Source organism: Schistosoma haematobium, chromosome 5 (genome assembly GCF_000699445.3).
Source record: "Schistosoma haematobium chromosome 5, whole genome shotgun sequence".
In the NCBI taxonomy this organism is placed as follows: domain Eukaryota; kingdom Metazoa; phylum Platyhelminthes; class Trematoda; order Strigeidida; family Schistosomatidae; genus Schistosoma; species Schistosoma haematobium.
In genome coordinates, this window is record NC_067200.1 from 17,538,929 (window position 1) to 17,562,193 (window position 23,265).

Consider the following 23,265-nt stretch of genomic DNA (forward strand, 5'->3'; position numbering starts at 1 on the left):
CCTTCTATAATTTATATTCATCTTTCCAATTTGTAACTGCAATGTAGAAATAGCACCATCCTTCAGTTTAACCTTTTAACAATCAACAACTGCTCTGTAGGATGTTCACTTAGTATTTATTTATCTTGCTTCTACTCGTTTCGTGTGTTGGCAACAAGTTGATGATTAAATTCTAAAAATCTTGGATCGTGGAGAATTTGCGACTAAAATTTCTTCTATGTACTCCATCTTTTCAGGTGTGCTTCTTACTTGTCCTATTACACACATATTATATTCCTTAACTGGTTAGTATGTATTTTAATACATATTTTGTTTATATTCAAAAGGCAGTTTAATTTTGTTGGAGTTCCAATTGATGAAGCTTTACGTGTCTATTTGGAAGCATTTCGATTACCTGGTGAAGCACCACTTATTCAACGTATAATAGAACATTTTGCAGAACATTGGTATACATCAAATCAATCACCATTTGTTGATGTTGATGCTGCTTTTACATTAGCTTACGCTATTCTTATGTTGAATACAGATCAGCATAATCCAAATTCTAAACGACAGAATGCTCCAATGCGTATGGAAGATTTTAAAAAGAATTTAAGTGGTTAGTTAATGATTTTATCAAATAATCATTGAAAATTGAGTAAATGAATATTTCACGACTTTTCCGTATCGTCATTAATTAGGCTATTTATGATAAAATGTCTTGGAAATGTCTACCAGCTTAACCACTTTTATTTATTTATTTGAACACATAAATATTGGCACAAAGAGGCACAGAATACATATGCGCCACATAAGTCACTTGATTTGTGTGCAGGCCATGATACTGACCGGGTACACAGACCGAAGCAGGTGGTTTTCTTAGGGGGCCATACCCGGAGCCTTCGACCTAAAGGTCTGATCCACAAGGCAGTGGAGCTTAAGCACATTCAGTTAGCCTTTTACTCCCTCGGTTTGGTGTTTAAAATCCTATTGTAAATTTATCTTATGATTCAGTGGATAGAATTTTACCATTATAAAGATACGTCTCAGTAATTCGAACGTCTAAACTTCCAGTTATTGAGTCAATTGCAAGAATTTCTACCTATTTAAATTAATTTACACATCTAAAATTTTCCATTAGCCTTCAGGAAATGATGAAATTTAGTATGCAGTTCACTGTTCGGTTCTTAAAGTTCCTATCGTCCGGAAACTTCTTATTACATTCCAATTTCTGGGTCACTTATGGCTGTTACCCCTCGTGATGTATTAGCCGCCAACCAAGAGTTTACGAATATTTCTGACTGAGGTCGCCTTTCCAGTTTGTGGAAAATTCTATTTATACTTTTGATGGCACGCTAAAACACTCGACACCGTGTGCTTTCTGATTTGTCTCTTTTCCATTTGCAATGAGGATTTCCAAGTAAGGGCTTTCTCTATGGTATAATTTTATGGTGACCACAAAGTGTGTCTTATCCACCTTCTGCATCTTTTTCTAATTTCCCCTTAACATGGGAGGTGGTGGTATGTTCTCTGTTAGAGAAGATTATCATCGATTATCTCTGAACAACGGATCTGGGGTATCTTGCCTAGACAGCTGTATATAAATAATTTTACCTTGTTGGTGATGGTGGTAGTGGTTGTCGAAGTTTCAGCTCGGTTCAATGGAACTGTGTTAATGTTCATTTTAAAAATGTTGACTTTGTTGTTGTGTGAGAGTTGTTTTGAGTTCCAGATGTTCTTTATTTTTGAGAATGGTGTATTTGCTTTTCTAATTTGTGCCAGTCCATGTCGTTTCATGGTACTTTCATTCCTGGTGTTATGCATTCCGATTTTCTCGTTTAGGTCTCCCATCAGGATGATCAGGTCCTTTCCTCGGATACATCTCTACGGCCGACCACAGCTTCCCATATAACTGATCCTTATAATTTTCATTGCTATCATCGGTGGATGCATAGTACTGCATGAAATTGTGATCCCCTCATTTGTTTTGAAGGATGCTTTGATGATCCTGGATCCTTGAGATTTCCATCCTATAGGTCCACCTGAGCTGCAGATCGCCGCCATAAAAAATTCCTTATATTGTTTATCTGTGTCACGAGCTGATACTAATTGAAAAATTCATTGTAAATTTGGATAAATCTTGAATGAAATTGACACAGAATTCATACACTTGATAGCTTAATACACTGAATATATCATATTCACTTTAGTTATTTCGACTACATTTTCATTATTAGGTATGAATGGAAATCAAGATTTTGATCCGAAACTCTTGGAATCCATTTACAATAATATTCATAATCATGAAATTGTAATGCCTATTGAACAAACTGGTTTAGTTCGTGAGAATTATTTGTGGAAAGTAAGAATTTATGGTTGTTTTTACATTTTATTTATTTAAACGCATAAACATAGGTACAGTAACGCACCAAATGGATATGCACCACATAAATCATTCGATGTATGTTAGGGCTAGGATACTGCTCAGGTGCCGTGACCAAAGCAGATGGTTTTCTTAGGGGCGCTGCTCCCCGAGCCTTTGATTTAAAGGTCTAATCCACAAGGCAATGGAGCAACGTCAGGAGATGCAATCCCATGGTGACCGGTGATCAATAATTGGTTCGAACTCCATTTGTTCCCTCAGGATCCTGGAGCCCATGTACACCAATGGTTTGTAGTTAGGGTTGTCCAACTCCTCTAGGTGGATCCATATCTTATTAGATTATATTCAGAATGTGATAAATGTTAATTGGTTCCAATATATTGTTAATTTTATATGATGAAATAATATTTCTCGTATACAGGACTAGTGAGTTACACTTTCATAGTTCATACAATGAATAATATGTAAATCCTGTATCTAACATATTGATATCTGTCAGTCAGACAGACAGACATCATCAACATAGAGTCTGGCACAGTTGTACGTTGACCTGTGATACCATACTTAATTAGCATTACAAGATGTAAATAACTAAAGGGGTCAAATCAATCTAGTGGCAATGATGAAAATAAAGAATAAACCTTTGAGAATGTTTTAAAAAGACAACAGAAATGTTATTCCGACGAGATTTTAGGATTTACAATCGAAAGAATGGTGAAGAATGAACATATCTAGGCTACTACTACCGTTATGTGTTATATAACTATCAATAACGATTAATACTAACTCAAGAAAGAAATTTCATTTGTAAAATCAATATAATGATGGTTAGAATGTTTAGTGAATATGAACTTCGGGACTCATCATTAAGTATTGGCAAAGGTACCAGGGCACCTACAAGAATAAAACCGTATTTTAGTGGAGAAAATTAGGACCATTATTATTATTATTATTATCATTACTATTATTATTACTGCTTTTACTATTACTATTACCATTATTATCATTAACCAACAAGGTAAATAAAAATGAAGAATTAAGTTATTTTAATAATTATAAGCCTAATGGAGTTAGCAGGTAATGGACTTAGTTGATAACTTGCAAAAACTTTGCAATTCAACTCTTTTGTTAATAATGGCAAATCAGGATTTTAATAATCATATTTTAATTGCAAATATTTTGTTACATCATTACAATACGGGTAAATATTAATACTAATACAAACCATAATAGTAATAATAATAATAATATGATATATGCCATAGATGAGTTTCTATTCTTATAGTCGCTACAGAAATATATGTAAATAATTTAAGTTGTTTAAGTGTCTTTATATATACTGCTTCATATATCCACTGAACATCGAAGCAGCACACACAAATCTTCCTATAGATGTCAATCCACCAACGATGAAAGAAATCAGAATGGACATCAGACAAATCAAGAGTGGGAAACCAGCAGGACCCGACAATAAACCAACTGAAGCACTGAAGTCAGACATCGAAGTAACTACAAACATGCCACACCTTCTATTCAAAACGATTCGGGAGGAGGAACAAGTGCCGATGGACTGGAAAGAATGACACCTCATCAAGATTCCAAAGAAAGGAGACCTGAGCAAATGTGAAAACTACAGAGGCATTACACTACTGTCAGTACCAGGAAAAGTCTTTAACAGAATTTTGCTGAATCGGATGAAAGATTCAGTAGACGTCCAACTTCAAGAACAACAAGCTGCATTCCGTAAGGATCGGTCGTGCACAGACCAAATTGCGACACTACGGATCATCGTTGAACAATTGAGTGGAACTCTTCAATGTACATTAACTTCATTGATTATGAAAAGGCATTCGACCATGTAGATAGTAAAACGTTATGGAAACTTCTTCGATACTACAGAGTTCCTGAGAAGATTGTCAATATTATCCGCAGCTCATACGACGGACTACAGTGCAAAGTAGTGCATGGAGGACAGCTGACAGATGGATTCCAAGTAAGGACCGGAGTCAGAGAAGGCTGTCTACTCTCTCCCTTCCTCTTCTGGTGGTCGACTGGATTATGAAGACCTCGACATCTGAGGGAAAACATGGCATACAATGGACAGCTCAGACTGAATTAGACGATTTGGACTTCACAGATGACCTAGCCCTCCTATCGCATACACACGAACAAATGCAGATAACGAAGGCCAGTGTCTCAGCAGTCTCTGTATCAGTAGGCCTCAACATACACGAGGGGAAAACCAAGGTCCTCAAATTCGAAACGAAGAACAGCAATCCAATCACTCTTGATGGCGAAACTCTGGAAGATGTAGAATCCTTCACATACCTGGGAAGCATCATCGATGAACAAGGAGGTTCAGATGCAGACGTAAAGTCGAGGATTGGCAAAGGAAGGGCCGCATCCCTACATTTGAAGAACATATGGAACTCAAAACAACTTTCAACCAATATCAAAGTCACAATCTTCAATACGAACGTCAACACAATCAGTTCTACTGTATGGAGCTGAAACTTGGAGAACTACAACAACCGACATCAAGAATGTACAAGTATTTATAAATGGTTGTCTACGCAAGATACTCAACATTCATTGGCCGGATACCATCAGCAACAGCCTTCTCAGGGAGAGAACAAATCGGCTTCCAGATGAAGAGTAAATTAGGAAAAGACGATGGAAATGGATAGGACATACATTACGCAAATCACCAAACTGCATCACGAGGCAAGCCCTAACTTGGAATCCTCAAGGGAAGCGGAAAAGAGGAAGGCCGAAGAACACGTTACGTCGGAAAATAGAAGCAGATATGAAAAGGATGAATAACAACTGGAAAAAGTTGGAAAGGATTGCCCAGGATAGGGTTGGATGGAGAATGCTGATGAGCGGCCTATGCTCCTTCACGAGGAGTGACAGGCGTAAGTAAGCTTCATATACTGTGTACTACTTATATCGACATGAGTAGTACGTGACTATAGTGAAGTTTAGAATGTCCGTTAGCAGAATGTCGAGAAGTAAAGAACGTGAACAGAAAGCAATTGGTATGAAAATGCAGGAACAATAAAGTGTGAGACGATTGACTGATATTTGCAAAAGGAACAGTTCAGTTTGAGACAACTGATTGAGATTTTGCAAATGAAGTATTTACTGTATGGTTCTCAGATTTTACTAAGATGTGTTGTAATTTTGTGTTCAAATACATTCAATTGTACCCCACTTATGTTCTCGTTCACTACAATACTATTTCATAGTGCCTTCTACGTCGTTCATCCACTAAACAAGCCCTATTCATTCATGTACAAACTGGTGCATTTGATGCTGATCTATTTGAATTAATCTGGGGACCTACAGTATCTGCTTTGTCGTTTATCTTTGATAAAACTACTGATCCTGAAGTACAATCTAAAGCGATTGATGGATTTAATCGATGTGCCACAATAGCTGCTTATTATGGAATGAGTGATGTACTGGACAATTTAGTTATTTCTCTGTGTAAATTTACAACTTTATTAACTGCTAACGATGTAAGTGTTTATGTCTCAATTACTTTTCGAACTATTATTAATTGTTATTATTATTTTCAATTCAGTCAGCTACAACGTAGGACCAGGCACATATATGCATCGGTCCAAGTTACCACACTTCATTAACACAACAACATGAACACCGGATTCATAGAAGTAGTTAATTGAATGGTGGTAATTTGTAAAAGAAAGATTGCATGTAAGGACATAGTACAGGATGGAATAATTAATTGGTAGAAAGAAAGTTATAAAGCAATTTCAATCTCATAGTTTAAAGGAAGAGAGATAGTATATACACCTACGCCATTGTGATCGATTCTGAACCATGTCACCAAGAGTCTCCAACCATTGGTTATGATAGTCACGCGGACCCCAACCGAGTAGTCTGCATCTACCAAGATGACTCAGACTAGAAGTTAGTGACTTCAATGACTGACGCCAGGTTTTTGTCTGGTCATTTTTCTGCTTTGAATATTTTATCATACAAATAATGAAATGTAAATATGCTAAAACATGAGAATATTTGCGCCTTGAATGAAACTGTTGAATAGTTGAGATCATGAGCCGATCAATGTTAGATCACTATTAAAAACCTGGAAGCACTGGATGGCCGTTTCATCGTAGAATGGGACTCCACGATTCCGCACTCAGAACGCCATCTGAGGAGTCAAATATAAACCGTGTAGCCAAGGATTTGAAACAACTGTCATGTACTGAAGTTTTATTTAATAAATGGTTTCGAAATTCGCACAATCAATATCATTCATAGTGTTATGCATAAGTTTGTGCATATTATTCACTCGTCTGTGTATATATCTTTTTATCCCAATGTAGTTTTCAGGGCTGTTTAGCTTAGTACAAGTTGAACTATGTCAACATATTTACACTATCCGACACATTAATATGATTTTCTTTTTTGGTTATGTTATTTCACATTTTAGAATCCTACAAATTTACCAATTATGCTTGGACGCAATACAAAAGCTTGTTTAGCGCTTTATTTAGTGTTTACTATTTCATCTAGACATGCAGATATTTTACGTTATGGGTGGCATTCATTGTTAGACTGTTTATTACAATTGTTTCGTGCAAATCTTTTACCCAATGAACTACTTGAATCACAAGACTTTCTAGCATCTTCTCGTAAAGTTTATATAACTACAAAAGGCTGTATACCTATAAAGAAGGAATCAAAAAATTCACGTCATTCGCACAGACGCCGTCAAAAAGCATCCTGTTTACAAAACACTAATAATAATCGGTAAGTTGCTTCAAATTTTCACTTACAATAGCTTCTTGATTTCATGTGCCTAATCTTAGTCTATATATATATATATATATATATATATATATATATATATATATATATATATAACTTTCAATGGTAGGCTGATCTGTAATTACGATCGTTCTTTTAAATGTTCTATGAAATATTGATTTACATGTTTACTGATAACGTTCTTTTTTTTAAATTCGTTATGTTCGTCTTTTTGTCCTTCAATCAATTATTAGTGAATTAGGTGTATTCAGTTCATTCTATCAATATTTAACTACTGGATCTTCATGGATTGGTTCTGGTGATGAAGAAGATGATGAAAATGATAATGAAGATGAAAATGATGAGATCATTTTAAGTAAAGATATTGAAATATCTTCATCACTTGATTATCAATCATTGAAGATGGCAAATCCTGATGAAAGCAAATTATTCAATAATAATTTATTAATTAATCAAAATCATTTATTATCATATGTTAATCGTAGTCAGTTAGATGCACAAACATCTTCTCGATTAGCTTCGGACATTGTTATTCAATGTCGTATTGATCAATTAATTGAAGACAGTAAATTCTTAGTTGACGCTTCATTAACTGAACTAATTAAGGTATGTTGAGTTTGATTTTTTTGATTTTTTGGAGTGAGGTATATATTTCTCTATCGATATTTATTGTTTATTGGGACTTATTGATTTTTCGTTGGATAGATGATCTCGATTGGTAAACACAGATCAATTGTCTCACCTTTACTTTTATCAACTGTATTAGATTAACCATATGTTTTCTATGTCAAACTTAGTATGCCTTGATTGATAGGGAGTAACTTTATTATTATTATTATCTATTTAAACACATAAACATTGCTACAATAAGACACCACATATACATGCTCCACACATCGTCATTCTATTTCTGTGTGAGCTGGGATACTGCCCGGGCACTCAAACCAAAGCAAGCAGTTTCCTTAGGAGGCCACTCCCCGAGCCTTTGACCTAGAGGTCTAATCCACAAGGCAGTGGAGCAACGTAAGGAGATGCAGTCCCATAGCAGCTGGTGACGAACCATAGGTTCATAAATAAATACTGATTAGTAAAGTAATCTCTGATTGTTATTGCCTAAATAGGAATTCTGATTTTTATTTTGAATGAATATCGAATTTTGTCTAGAATTTGTTTGTCTTCGTTTTTTTTTCAACACTCTTACAGGCTCTGTTATGTGCTACACGAGGGGATTCTTATACTACGCTTTCACATAATTTTGTTTCTAATTCCGTTTTCTCTGTGGAAAGTTTACAGCATGATAATTCTCATCCCTCAGATCGGTCGGTACAAAGTTCATGTTTAAATATTGATTCAGGTTTATCATCATCATCATTAGCACCAATCGATTCAAGTTCTTTACCTAGTACCACCTTAACAGAGACTGAAGTATCGAATATAGGCGTTTCATCTCAAGATCAGAGTCAACATAATTCAACAATGCACGTATTTCCGCCCCCTACTCCAGCAGCATCAATACAATGGACTGGTAATGGTAGTACATCATATTATTCACCATTCACTGCCACCGGTGTTACTTCGTCGGATGATTGTCGTGTATTCTGTCTAGAACTACTTATTCGTGTATTAATGCGTAATCGTGATCGGTTGGTATGTTTCTGGTCACTAGTCAGATATTACCTTGTTGATCTACTGTTGTCTGCACGTTCTTCAAATCTCCTTGTTGAAAGAGTGATTGTTGGTTTCCTACGTCTAGCCATCTGTTTACTACGTCGACATGAAGTAACCAGTCAAGTTGGTTTTTTTTGTATATGACCTTTCCAATATTTTATTTTAAAGTAATCCTATGTAATATAAGAATCACGATGTTTTTTTTCTGAATGTGACACATTTGCTGTTTTTTTACTTGTATCTTCCCATTGTTATTGATCAGTCTCATATTGGTATATGTGCATCCTGTGCGGATTGAACATCAGCTCTGGGATGCAGGTACATCCAGCTGACGAGTCCCAAATAGGACGAAACGCGCGTCCTGGATTTCACTGCTAGCCACTATCCATCTTTGCTTAAAAAAAGCTTGTGATACATTTGGTTTAGAGTTTTTTGTGTTAGTGTACCGATATAAACAGTTTTGATAATTTCATCCCTTTCATATTTTATATTAATATATGTTTTGCCTTTGAAGTTGGTTTTTCAAGGTCTATGGCTTTTAAAATTTGACTCTACATATCAGTCAGCTACAACGTAGGACAAGGCACATATATGCATCGCTCCAATTTGTCATACCTCATTAACACAACAAGATGGACACCGAATTCATAGAAGTAGTTAATTCAGAGGAGGTAATATATAAAAGAAAGATTGCAATAAGGATATAGTACAGGAACAAAGAATTAGTTCGTAGAAAGGAAGATATGAAGCAATTTTAATCTCATAGTTTAAGGGAAGACAGAGAATATATACACCTACGCCATTGTGATCGATTCTGAACCATGTCACCAAGAGTTTCCAACCATTCGTTACGATAGTCACGCGGACCCCAACCGAGTAGTCTGCATCTACCAAGATGACTCAGACTAGAAGTTAGTGACTTCAATGACTGATGCCAGGTTTCTGTTTGGCCACCCTTAACTTTCTTCCAACCATCTCCAACACCGGTTAGCATTGCACGTCGTGATAATCGGTGTTCAGACTCTATATATCACTCACGTTTGTTCAGTTTATAGCGTAGTCGTATGTATTGAACTATTGTTAAATGATATTTCAGTCACTGATGGAAATCCTATCCACCTATCGGTGTTATCTAAATTGTTTTAAATACCTCAAATGACTTATTCTTATCTGAGCCTACTTCACTGATACATTGTGGCGATATGACCTGATTCATATTCAGTGTCAGATCTTATTTTATTGATAACTCAGTGACAATGGTAGTAAGTAGGCTTTTAAGTAATTCATATATTCACTTCAGAAAAAAAATCCTTATTAAATATGGGATTGTAGCTCACCGGTAATCTTTTTTTGTTGTTGGTTTTTTCCAAATACAGAAGTGATTTTCATTGAAATTTGTATAAATATAACATGTTTATAGGTCATTTTAGAAATCAGTAGAATATCTCCATAGTTTTCTTGTATCATACTAATATAATTTCCATACAAGATGACTATAATGATATTTTGATAATTAAAACCTCAAAGCATATCTAATCTCCTTGAATAATCTATAGTTAAGTATTAATATAGTGACATGTACCAATGAACACTTAATTTATACCATCGGTAATAATTATGCTATGATGTTAGACATTAACACCGTTAGATGCTGTTTCAGTAGTCACTAGAGTAAGCGTTCCTGCACAAGGCCGATAGTCCTTGTTTCGAGTCCTATGTGCGGGATCGTGGATATGCACTGTTGAGGAGTCCCATATTAAGACAAAACGGTCATCCAGTGCTTCCAGGTTTTCGATGATGGTCTAGTTTAGATCGATTCATAAATTCAACTATTAAAATTCCTAGTCTCCACAAATTACCATTCCGACAGTAGTCATATTATGTTCCCATATTATTTTTTTCTGGTTAGCGTTTTTTTAGCGAGTTATTTTTTCTACGAAATGAGGTCGCTAACCCCATACCCAACCCTATTCGTTTACCCGGGCTTGGGACCGGCCGTAACTCTGGAAGAGTTACAGGCTACCGAAATAAAAACTCTTCATACACAGTCCGGGTGACAATGACAGTATAATTCTTAAAATTTTAAAGTGATTGTTTTGTTTTCAACCTTTTGTCGGCCAATTTCAATGCATTATAAAAGTATTATTATTGAATAACTGATTTTTCAGAAATAGTAAGATAAGAGTTTAAGTGGCGAGACTAATTTAGGGACGAGCCAGTCAGAAGCGTTTGAGCAATTTCAAGGTCACGGAGCCAAGTTCAACACGCGATGGTAACGATCGCTTCACAGCGGATTTTAGAGAGGAGGTGGTTAATGAGAGGCTACAACAGATGGGACGGCGAGACTCTAATTTAGGGACGAGCCAATGAGAGGCGTTTGAGCAATTTCAGTTATTAGCCAATCAGAAGACAGTATAAAGTAAAAATATATTACAAAAAAGTAATGAATTACAGTGGACATTCTTCTTTTACATGATTAAAAAACTTGTTAAGGTTTGATAAAGGCTCAGAAGTTCTGAATTCATAATGCATACGGTATAGAAACTCGTCCATAGGGTTAGGGTGTTTATTGAGAGGCTACAACCCTAACCCTAACCTAAACCCTGACCCTAACTGTAATCCCTACACTAACCCTAACCCTAACCTCTAAAATCCGTTGTAAACCGATCGCTTCTCAGCACTCTAACCTCTAACCTTAACCTAACCCTATGGACGAGTTTCTATACCATATGCATTATGAAATCAGAACCTCTGAACCTTTATTAAACCTTAACAAGTTTTTAAATCATGTAAAAGAAGAATATCCACTGTAATTTATTATTTATAATATATTTTCATTTTATACTAACTGTCTTCTGATTGGCTAATAATTGTCAAAGTCATTTAAGATTCGTTCAAGGTTCGTCCCTAAATTAGAGTCTCGCCGTTTAAGTTTTTAGTTTATTGTTGTTGTTTTTTTTTTCTTTATCATTATTTCAATCATCAATTTATTGGTTTTAATAAATAGTTCATTTTTCTTTCATTATCTTTAAAAAAAAATTTCAGATCTTTGCAACACTTTATTGGTTATTACTAAATCATGGTGAATATCTTATGTATTCTGTTAATCTATCATCATTAACATCATCATCACAAGCAAGTATTTCTTCGCCTAAATTATCAAATTCACGTCATACACATAAAAAATCTTCTACATTCTTTGTTAACAATAGTGGTAGTAGTAATAATTCATCTTTATTATTATTGTTTAAACATGGTTCACGTGTTGCTCGACAAGTGATTAATGGTTTAACTGATTTATTAAGAAATCATGCTGCTGATCTACCAGACCCAACTACTGATTGGAAACTTATTTTTGGTTTATTAGAGATATGTGGAGCTGGTCGAAGAGCTAATATGCTTTTAACGGGTACAACAATAGCGAAATGTAATAGTGAAGAGAAGTTCTCATGTAAGTTAATTTTGAGCTACCACTGTTTTTCTTCTGATTTATCCATGTGGCTGATAATGATGATCCTATTATCAATAAGTTGTTTAGTTTACTTCACTTTTCATATGTATATACTTCAATCACTAGCAAACTTATTTGACATGGTTTTAAGAATATTTATTCATTACACAATGCTGGTTTAGTTAAATCATATCATTAAGGAATTGGAAAACTCTGATTCCAAACCAATGGTACACACAAACTCCAGGATCCTGAGGGAACAAATGGAACATGAACTTATTGTTGGTAACCGGCTACCGTGGTACTTCATCGCTTGACGTTGCACTATTGCCTTGTGGACTAGACCTTTAGGTCGAAGGCTCCGGATGTGACCCTGCTAAGAAAAAACCTACCTGCTTCAGTTTGGGCACCCAGGCAGTATCCCAACCCACTCACAAATCAAGTGACTTGTGTAATGCATATGTATTCGATGCCATTTTGTATCAATATTTATGTGTCCAAATAAAAGTCAACAAAGAATCAGGGTAATAATTTACTATTTCTTTGTATTTAACACAAAGATTTCTTTTATACACATTGGTTGTTTGAATTTTTTCATTGATGGTTAGAACTGCAATTGATCATTAGCCTGTTTTTTTTTCCTGACATAATATCTACATTCATTTTAGCCTATAAAGTTTTTTTTCGTTATACTTATCCCACTTTTTGGATGTATTCTGTTTTTCATTCGTATATGAAATTGGAAAGAAGTTAGTAGTATGGTCATCATTGTTAACTGACTAGTTCTTTTATGATTGAAATTTTCAAGAACTAATTGTTTTGTCCATTTAACACTTCTTGTCAAACTCTTATCTGTTCAATGTGGTCAGTGTATGACATGGTGCCGTGGTATGAAAGAAAGCTGCAAAGGTCCTTCACGATTCCCTGGTTGGAGTCGGAGAGCTGATGCAGCACAGTGGTTAGAGACGTTATCAGATACGGCTCAGAATAGAAGCCAATGGCGATCCTGCTGTACCCTTCTCTTACTTTCTTCATAAAAAGTGGTTGTATCTTCCTTAACTGAAGGATTTCTTCTGATTGTACCTTTCCGTTTCCCCATTATAATTATTATTATTACACTTCCTTACACTAATCTGGTCGTTTTTGTTCCTCTTCTTCTTTTTTTTCTTTACGCTCCTTATCTTTTTTTTCTCCCCATTCTCATTGTTTTGTGCGGCGCATATATATTTGGTGACCCCTTGTACCAATATTTATGTGTTCAATCGGTTTTTTATTGCGAGAGATTCATAATTTGCTAATTCAGTTTTAGAGTTAACTCTTATTACAGTTGCAAGTTGAATAGTTAATGGATATGTCGTATACACGTCATAGATATTCGGAAAAAGTTTATTAAGTTTTAGTCGAGGATTTTAGAATTTTTCAGTTACTTAAATATACTACAAGTTATAGGTAGAGATGATGGTGGCTAACAGTAGAATCAAAGACGCGTGTTTCGTCCAATTTGGGATTCGTTGGCTGAGTGCGTCCCAGAGTTGATGTGCACTCTGGGACTCGAACCCAATGCCGGTCCCCTCGAACACTATTACGTTACTCACTTATCTACTGAGTCCAGGATGCCATTAGCTCTTTTACTAACGAGTCTCAAATAGGACGAAACATGCATCTTGGATCCTACTGCTATCCACCATCATCTCTGTTTATAATGCTTCTGTCTTGAAATAATCCGCATAGGATGGACATTTACCAATAAATGACTGGCCAATTACAGTCCTAATACAATCTACTTCATTCAAATCTGCAACATGTTACACGTTATACGTAAATGCTACATATTCACTTAACAACGAAGTTGTTTTTTATATATCCATTTAGATTCTAGTTCAGATATTCCTCGAAAAATGAGTGTAAATCATCCTTCGAATCCGTATAAATCTAGTCGTGGTTATACAAGCGATAGTGAAACACATCATACTGTTCATGAGGTTTCAGCAGTAGCAAGTAAATCATCTTTACACTTATCCAGTTCGAAGATGTCTGTATCCGGAAATGATGGTGAACAAATCCAGAAAAACTCATCATCAGAGGTTATCGAAAATGACATAACAGACGTTTCAGAGTCATATGAAGTAATCCATAAGCTTCCTACTAAAATGGCACAAACAACATGGGAGAAATCATCTCTTCTTATATCTCCTTTGGTTTTAAGTTACGAAGTGGTGATTGGTTCACGTGATCCAGTAACTTTAGAACAAGCTGTTGACTGTTTAGCATTTTTAATTCGTGATCCAGCCCACATTACACCAGATAACTTTGAGGTTTGTAATAATTTTCATTCCTATTGTTTTCAATTGTTTATGCAGTCTCTCATAACCTTATGCTTATCTGTTGAATGTTTTAACTTAAGTTGCCATGTAAGTAGTCTGATATTTAGTTCGCACACTAATTTCTCCCGGTGTCCGAGACTTGATACTAATACACAATCTTTCTATACACGATCCCAATCGACTACTCCAGTGGAAAGACCGAGCATGAGAAAGAAAGTTGATCGACTCACCGAATCGACACGTATGTGTGTTCATCGGTTAGAAAATTAAACCACCATTGGTGTCTTATCTCTTGAAAACTAAAGCTTTTTCTTGGCGAATCATGGGCACTTATCGTTTGCTAGATTTGTCATTGGTCCAATCTATTAGGTAGAACTTACAATCGAATTGAAAAACTCACTTAATAAATATGCATAATTCACAAATATCCCTTGACAACATCTCTCGAGGTCTAGGGACACGTTTTATCCATGGTTATAATATATCATTTCTTTCATGAAATGTGATTTCTCGAATTTTTATGGTCTGTCAGTCCGATTTAGTTACAATCACATTCTCATGTTTAGCCCAACAAACTATGCAACACTAAAAGGCTAAAGCCGAATAAGGGTCTTCAATGCTTGAGTAGAATGATCGTGCATATATATATTTCTAATTAGGTTTTTTCAATATTTATTTTGTTTACTCCTAGTGTGCTGTTGAAGCATTACGTGTTTTTGTTGAAGCCTGCATTAATTTACCTCCAAGAAACGCAAATAATCGAGTTTTATCTTCATATGATAATAATATTAAAACGGAATCAGGACACCATCGTCGTTCTGATCATTTAAAGTTTCCAACGAATCGTCCCAATTATGCCTTATCTGATTCAGATTCGGATACTGAACAACATCTTGAGCATGGAAAATTGAAGACATCTGAAAAAGGCGTGGTATTTAGTGAAACTGTACTTAGTCCTATTACTAGTGTCATTGCTGTACAGGTAAATTGTAATGTATTTCAATTTAATTAGTTAGTATTTTATATTACTTCGTATATACATATATGCTACTTGCTACATTTGAAGAATGACTTACATCTTTCAGTGCAAAGAAAACAAATGTTGGATTGTAGATAAAGTTTTGCGAAGCATCAACCATAAGTTCACAGTTGATTCAATCATTAATCAAGTACTCTATCAGAAATACAATGTATATACCAGATTTTTTTTTACCTGATCAGTAGTCATAATTTAATGACCAACGTTAACTGAGAGTTATTTTCAGTACTTCTAAGACATTTCTTGGACCCTAAAAATTTCCATTCCTAAATCCTGAATAGAAAAGAAATGCAGAAGCATAGGAAGTTATACTTCAAGTAATAGAAATACACACAAAAACAAGGGTATTTTGATAACTACACATGACACTGAGATCCCAAAATTCTCTTAAAGTTGATTGACTCTACAGACATTACTTGGTTTACTTGATCGTTTGATGCTTACTTATAACCCACTTCGATCAATGAATCACCATTATCTAGATTCCGCTTGGAAGCTTCCAAAGAGTGCTGTTTAGTCGAAGTATTTGTAGCACTTTTTTCTAGCTTCTGAAGAGTTTTTAGAGGAAGTATCGAGCGTTCATAGAAATCTAGCAAACGTTGACTTCTAGGTGTATGTTTTATCTCAGCATCAAATGATTATAGAGTCTGGATCTCAGTGTCATACATAATTATAAAAATACCCTTGTTTTGTGAGTTGTCTAATATTCCAAGTGTAACTTTCATTTAGTCTGAAGAAGTGTTTTACATTGAGTCACGAAACGTCAAAAATACAATTTTTCTACTCATTACGATCAAACAAAAAATATATTTGTTATTAACTTTTTACCCAATGCTCAATTTATTTGTATTTTTATGCTTGAATGGATGCTATGTTTCTAAGTACAACGTATAAGGAGAAACTTTGCAATTGGTAATCACTTGATTATAATGTAACTGACATGGATTGGTTGTAAATTCAATCTTTTTCGGTTTTATTCAATAAATCTTAACAAGATTGATCTTTTGGAGTAGTTGTGTTGCTGGAATTGAGTAGAGCTGTTTTTTTTATAGTGTCTCAGTTGTCGAGTATCTTACTTTGTAACATAGCTTCCTAGTACTTTTTTCCTATCTAAAGTTTAAGGGGTGCAAAATTCGATGTATACGTCATCCATGTGCAAGACTTACTAACTCACCAATATGAAATTTAATTACGTGCTCTATATATGATTACAAGATGCAAATGACAGAATTCGTTTTCATGAATTTGTATTCAGATTCTTATAATATCTTAAATGTCTGACAAATAAATATATCAGAAGGGTTTTTTGTGGATATTATGGTAATTTCAATAGTTGAGATCATGAGTCAGTTGATGCTACTTATATACACATAAGTAGTATATAACGATAGTCAGGAATAGAATGTATTTCAGTAGAAGATCGAAGAGGAAAGAACGGGAGCGGAAAGTAAATAGTATGAAAATGCAGGAACAATTAAATCTAAGACAATGGACTGATATTTGCAAAAGCAACAGTCAGTTTTGAGACAATTGACTGATATTTTGCAAATTAACTATTGTATTGTTCTCAGATTTTAATGAGATATTCTGTAATTTTGTGTTCAAATACATTTGATTGTGCCCACTAGTGTCCTTATTCATTACAGAAGCACTGGACGACCGTTTCGTCCTGTTGTGGGACTCCTCAGCAGTGCCTATCCTCGATCCCACCTCGCGTGGTCGCAACCCAGGATCTATCAGTCTCGTGCGCGAACGTTTAACCTTTAGACCACTGAGATGGCCGGTATCCAACGGTGTTAATGTCTGACTTCAACTAATTCACGAAATTGAGTGACACATCTACCATTGTTTTCAATGAATTACTATCTCACTGCTAAGGAGTCCCACAATAAGATGAAACGGTCGTCTAACGCTTCCAGGTTTCCCATTGTGATCTAGCTGCACTTGACTCATGATCTCAACTATTGAAAATAAATATATCTATATGTTGTCTTGTATATGATATGTTATGTCTTCCCTTTTTTGCCACCTATTTTTCTAGATTCTAGATTTGATTAATATATTATTTACACGTGCCACTTCAATATACAGAGAATGGACAAGAATTAATCCTGGTCAATTGAATTCATCTATTATAGTAAATGATGAATTAACAAATAATCAACAAGATAATATTGGAATAATAAATACAAATATTAATTCAATCAATTTAGATCATTTATGGAATATTTGTTGGCGTCCATTATTACAATCTACAGCTAGATTATGTTCTGATCTACGTCGTGATGTTAGAACAGATGCATTAACTTATTTACAAAAAGCATTATTATCACCAACTTTACATTTATTAAATGGGAAACAATGGGAAAATTGTTTTAATGAAGTAAGAGAATAAAACTTTATTTAACTAATATATATATGTGTTTAAGTTAAGACTATAATTTATGGACGAAGGATTTTAGCACGGATTTCATTCATGCTGATGTCAGTTCATGATGAAAGCCCCAAATGTAATTACTAATGTTATTATTCAACTGTAAATCGTAATTGGAATTCCTCACACAGGTTTATAAATCTCATTTAGTCCTAGTTATTAAGTGGACACTTTCAATGTCAGTCTAGAGTCGTTTAAAGGTCGTCCATAAATTATAGGCTCACTACTTTCAAGAGTATTATTATTATTACTAATGGCTTTAATCAATATTATATTGCCAGTTAGATGTAAACAGTCCAGGAATCGACATCTGAATAATGTCCATTCTTTTTAGTGTATATTGCCAGCCATCACGATGTCGCTGATTGTGCTTTTTGTAACCTATACACCGAAAGGTCATAAACGTATCTGAATAGGTCATGCAATTAATTGACATAATGATGTATTAAAACAAAACAAAAAAAAAACACAGATAACTTGTTGAAATATTCAGATGTCAAGAGTAGATAACCCAGATATTCAAACAGGCCACCCTGGAAGTAATCAATATTAGTTGGAAGTTAATGAATACAACTTTTTTCCGAAACCAAGTGGTTTATTTCGATTGATTAAAATACACTTTTATGTGTTCTAATTACCATGCAAGTTCATCTTTTGATGATGTTCTTTATCCTATTTCACACATTAAACCATAAAATCAATAAATTCACTTGATGTTATTTTTACTTGTATCTTCTCATTGTTATTTAGGACTGCAATTGATCAGTCTCTTATTGGCATATGTGCATTCTATGCAGATTACCTCTATATAGCTTTAAATCACAAGCATTTTAAACAAATATAGATAGTGCTTAGCCAGTGTAGGCACATCCAGCTGACTAGTCTCAAATAGAATGGAACGCGCCACCATTCATCTTTGCATAGAATCAATAATTTAAAATGTTATAACTTGAATTTCTCTATTGAGTAGTTATTCATTCAGATATTGAAATGAAGTCATTTTCTTCTACCATTCAATTGTCATGTATAAATAATTCGTTTCTTTTTTTTTGTCATAAATATATTTTTTCCTTTAGGTTCTATTCCCTTTATTATCTGGTTTCTTAGATAGTATTACACTTGAAGAAGTGTTTACAACGAATTCAAGAAATTTACATGATATTAATCATAATCATAATTACAACACTGGATATGCTCATCATTTACATGCTGTTGAATTTGCTGATCCACGTATGCGAGCTATTCCATTATTAACTAAAGTTTATTTACAACATCTTCGTCCATTATATGAATTAGATACATTTAATACATTATGGATACGTATGCTTGCTTATATGGAACAATATATATTGGCTAGTAGTAATTCTGATTCATTGGTAAATCATGTTTATTTAAAGTTTGTTATGGATGATTCAATTGATATTTCTTCGTGTAATATACAATACCGTAATTCATTTTATGAAATATGATGAAATAGTGTAGATAATTTCAACTTTATAAATAGGATTGGTTGAAGTTAGACATTAACACCGTTGGATGCCGGCCAGCTCAGTGGTCTAGTTGGTTAAGCGCCTGGCACGGAACTGATAGTTCCTGGGTTCGAATCTTGCGGAGGGCGGGATCGTGGGTGCGCACTGCTGAGGAGTCCCACACTAGGACGAAACGACCGTCCAGTGCCCCCAGGTTTTCCATGGTGGTCTAGTTCCAATCGACTATAATAGGATATTGAATGCCTTAGTTTACAGTTCTGTCACATTATCAATTAGGTAGCATGTTACTAACTAACCGATAATCATATGATTTAAGTACTCGTTTTTCATTTCTGTCTCACTAATAACGCAAATAACATATCTAATTTTTATTTGTTTTTTCTTACAATACTTGATTCATATATCGCCATCTAAAGTAAAACCTTACTTTATTATGACAATTATCTCTCAAATTCACTTATTGTTATAACTTGTGGCCTATGTGCCCTTTTAATATATAACGTAATGGTACCACCAATTAGAGTACAGTGAATTATCGATCGAACCAATGATGCATAAAACACGTACGAGCAGTCTAGAGTATTTATTGGTCCTGCTTCCTGCCTAGCCCAGCCAGTTAAGTCCAGAACACCAATCCCAGCCTCTGCGATATGAATCATGTATTTCAAACATACTGAGTTTATATACCAATCAGACAGACCACAACATACCATAAAATAGAAAACAACATTTGTACAAGATTTGGCCAAAAATGGCTTTGAATAAGGGAGGTAGTGATTAATAGACAGGGCATAATTCAAGAATGGTAAAACGTATAATAATAGTTCATAGGTCAAAATAAAGCTCATAATAAGAAGAGCACGAATATGAATAGTTTAGTTACTTAACAATTATACATATAGTATTGGTGCATAAGTGCATCCCAAAATTTACTATTCATTATTCTCATCGAGATATTACACTTATCACTTTGAATGAATAACGTTGAGGTTGAAGTTCTGTTAATTAAGCTTATGTTTAGTCACTCAATGCCAAGGTTTGTGTTAATTTCACCTAGGTGACTCAATAATTTATTGTTGTGTTACATTAGGATTAATGACCTGTCCATTATATCAATCAACTTGACATTTACTAATAGATCCATTGGAATTCACTATTACTTTATTAACTCTCCAAGGCAAAAGTTATAAGTTGCCTATTCGGTTTCAAATGATTGAACTTGTTATCACATACATCACATTCATATTTTTCTGTAAGACTAAGCCCATAACATTCAAACCAATAAGATATAGATTATTCACCATTCCATGTAGATTAAGATGAATGTTTTCAAGCTAGGCTAATTTATAATTGATTATCTGTGATGTCAAAGTAGTTTAGATCTGATGAGCACATCCAATCCACATTGTTAAACATTAGATTTATCGATTACTATCATTTAACTTGGAAAATCTTTAAATTGATAACATTTTTGTTCTAATTAAAGACCGATGCTGTACGTGAATCATTAAAGAATGTGTTATTAGTCATGTGCACTGGAACACATGATCTCAATCCAATTCTAATTAAAGATTCTAATCCAAATTCAAATTCAGCTATTCTATGGGAATTAACTGAAAAACATTTATCCAGTTTTCTTCCTGAATTATTAGAACAATTATTTCCAAATAATTCACCAGAAACAAATATGACTAATGTTATTACTAATTCAAATGATCCACCAGTTATAACTGGACCTGATGATGAACTCACTCATGAATCGTCAATGAATCATGATAATGTAAATGCAGTTAATGAAGGTAAGTACTTTTAGTGAAAATATACATAGTTCGAAAGGACTGTAGTCCCAGGGTACTACAGAATAAAATATATCTGTGTTTATAACAACATATTTTTATGTTGTCAACTATTTTCTTCAGTATAGAAGACTATTGTTGTTGCACGATGTTAGATGCCGATTTAGTGATCGGAAGGCAAGACCTGAAGGTCATTGGTTTGATTCCCAGTAGGATGTCGTGAATACTCACTACTGAGTAGTCCTATATTTAAACAAAACTGCTCTCCAGTGTTTCCTGCTTTTCGATGGTTGTCTGAGTTGCATCGGCACGTGATCTCAAAGAAGTAGTGTTTTGCCTTGAAAAGGAATTCGAGGAAAAGACTAATATGTTTCTATTTATTTTATTTATTTAAACACATAAACATTGATACAAAGAGGCAACAAATAGATATGCACCACATAAATCATATGATTAGTGTAAGAGTTGAGATACTGCCCGGATGCCCAGACCAAAGCAAGTGGTTTTCGTAGGGAGCCACACCCGGAGCCTTTAACCAAACAGTTTAACCCACAAGACAGTAGAGCAACGTCAGGAGATGAACCAACCAACGGTTGATTCATACGCCTTTTGTTCCTTCAGGATCCTGGAACCCATGTAGACCATTGATTTGGAATGAGGGTTTCTCAACTCTCCTGTGTAGACCCTCCGTGTCCACCGACCCGGTTAAAACAGCGAACATTCGCTTTTCGTTCTTTCAATTGCGTAAACAACAGTAATACCATGGGAAGGCAGTGAGTAGGTCTTCCTTGGCAGTGGTTGTATGTGCGTGGCCATGTGAGAGCATTTCGAGAGGCAGAGCTGATTCTTCTCACTCTCAACCGTACCATGGCATTTGGGGGCAGTCTGTTTCTAGGATTTAAATGAAGGTTGTTTAACTTATGATCATTAAATATATATACATATATATTTATTGTATGTCGTTCATATTCCCAATTACCCAATCACAATAGTACTTTAACTTGATTACATATTTCTTGGTTTTTTTAATAGTTTTATATGCACAAACGTCAGAGTCAACTACTGAAACTAAATTACATAATGACGTCAATCATTCCGATACTCCTATAATGGTGGAACAATGTTCAATTCATGACACTAATAAATCATCAGTGGAATTATCTGAAATGGCAACACCAAAGCAAAATTTTTCAACAATCTACAATTTATAGGAAGCGAAGGCAACAACAAAATTGTTAGATATTAATTATCCCCGATGTATATGAGGTGTGCACTTTCTTATTCTCTCATGTATAGAGCTAAGTCTTTCTATCCCTTAAAAAAATAATCCGTTTTTATATATGATTATTGTCTACTAATAAGAATATAAAGTAGTATAATTATCATAGAAACAATTTTCAGTTTCATTATTCCAAGTTGTGATTGTGCTAGTTGTTTATTCTCGCCCCCTTCTGTCCAATCACATGATTATGATCTATTCAACGGCTTCTTTTGATCTGAATGTCATATTGTTTTCATCTTAGAATTTTAAAGGAACCATTCGTATATTGGAGAATGGATATAATACACACACATTGTATACACACACACACACACGTATATTTTTCGTTACTACCACTACTATTACTACTACTGTACAAATACTTTTGAGTATAGTCGACTATTTATTTTTTATGGTGATCATTTCCATCATTGTTTTCTTCTTTTTCTTCTAAATTGTTTCATTCATAAATAAAATTGAAGATAACAAAAATGATCTACCTTTTTTTAAATAAGAAATAATCCATCTGGAAATCATCCAGATGGTGAAGAAGATTTGTAGCTCAAGTGAATCATATTCATTGAAGAAACTCACTGAAAGTAACTCATTTTAAACAATTGAAATAACGTAGATTTTATAA

The 23,265-nt window shown here is 34.5% G+C and overlaps 1 protein-coding gene across 1 annotated transcript in view; it reads left to right on the plus strand.

The window, feature by feature from the left end:
- Window positions 1-23,025, plus strand: part of GBF1 (G-box binding factor) — a 37,125-nt gene extending 14,100 nt beyond the window's left edge. The window contains exons 10-22 of the mRNA XM_051208376.1: window positions 327-598; window positions 2,217-2,341; window positions 5,611-5,883; window positions 6,825-7,144; window positions 7,396-7,768; window positions 8,366-8,953; window positions 11,876-12,281; window positions 14,154-14,596; window positions 15,297-15,587; window positions 17,686-18,027; window positions 19,155-19,454; window positions 21,055-21,367; window positions 22,397-23,025. Of these exons, the coding sequence (XP_051065055.1) occupies window positions 327-598; window positions 2,217-2,341; window positions 5,611-5,883; window positions 6,825-7,144; window positions 7,396-7,768; window positions 8,366-8,953; window positions 11,876-12,281; window positions 14,154-14,596; window positions 15,297-15,587; window positions 17,686-18,027; window positions 19,155-19,454; window positions 21,055-21,367; window positions 22,397-22,575 (4,225 nt within the window). The 3' untranslated portion in view covers window positions 22,576-23,025. The remainder of the gene's footprint in view (window positions 1-326; window positions 599-2,216; window positions 2,342-5,610; window positions 5,884-6,824; window positions 7,145-7,395; window positions 7,769-8,365; window positions 8,954-11,875; window positions 12,282-14,153; window positions 14,597-15,296; window positions 15,588-17,685; window positions 18,028-19,154; window positions 19,455-21,054; window positions 21,368-22,396) is intronic.
- Window positions 23,026-23,265: the final 240 nt, after the last annotated feature.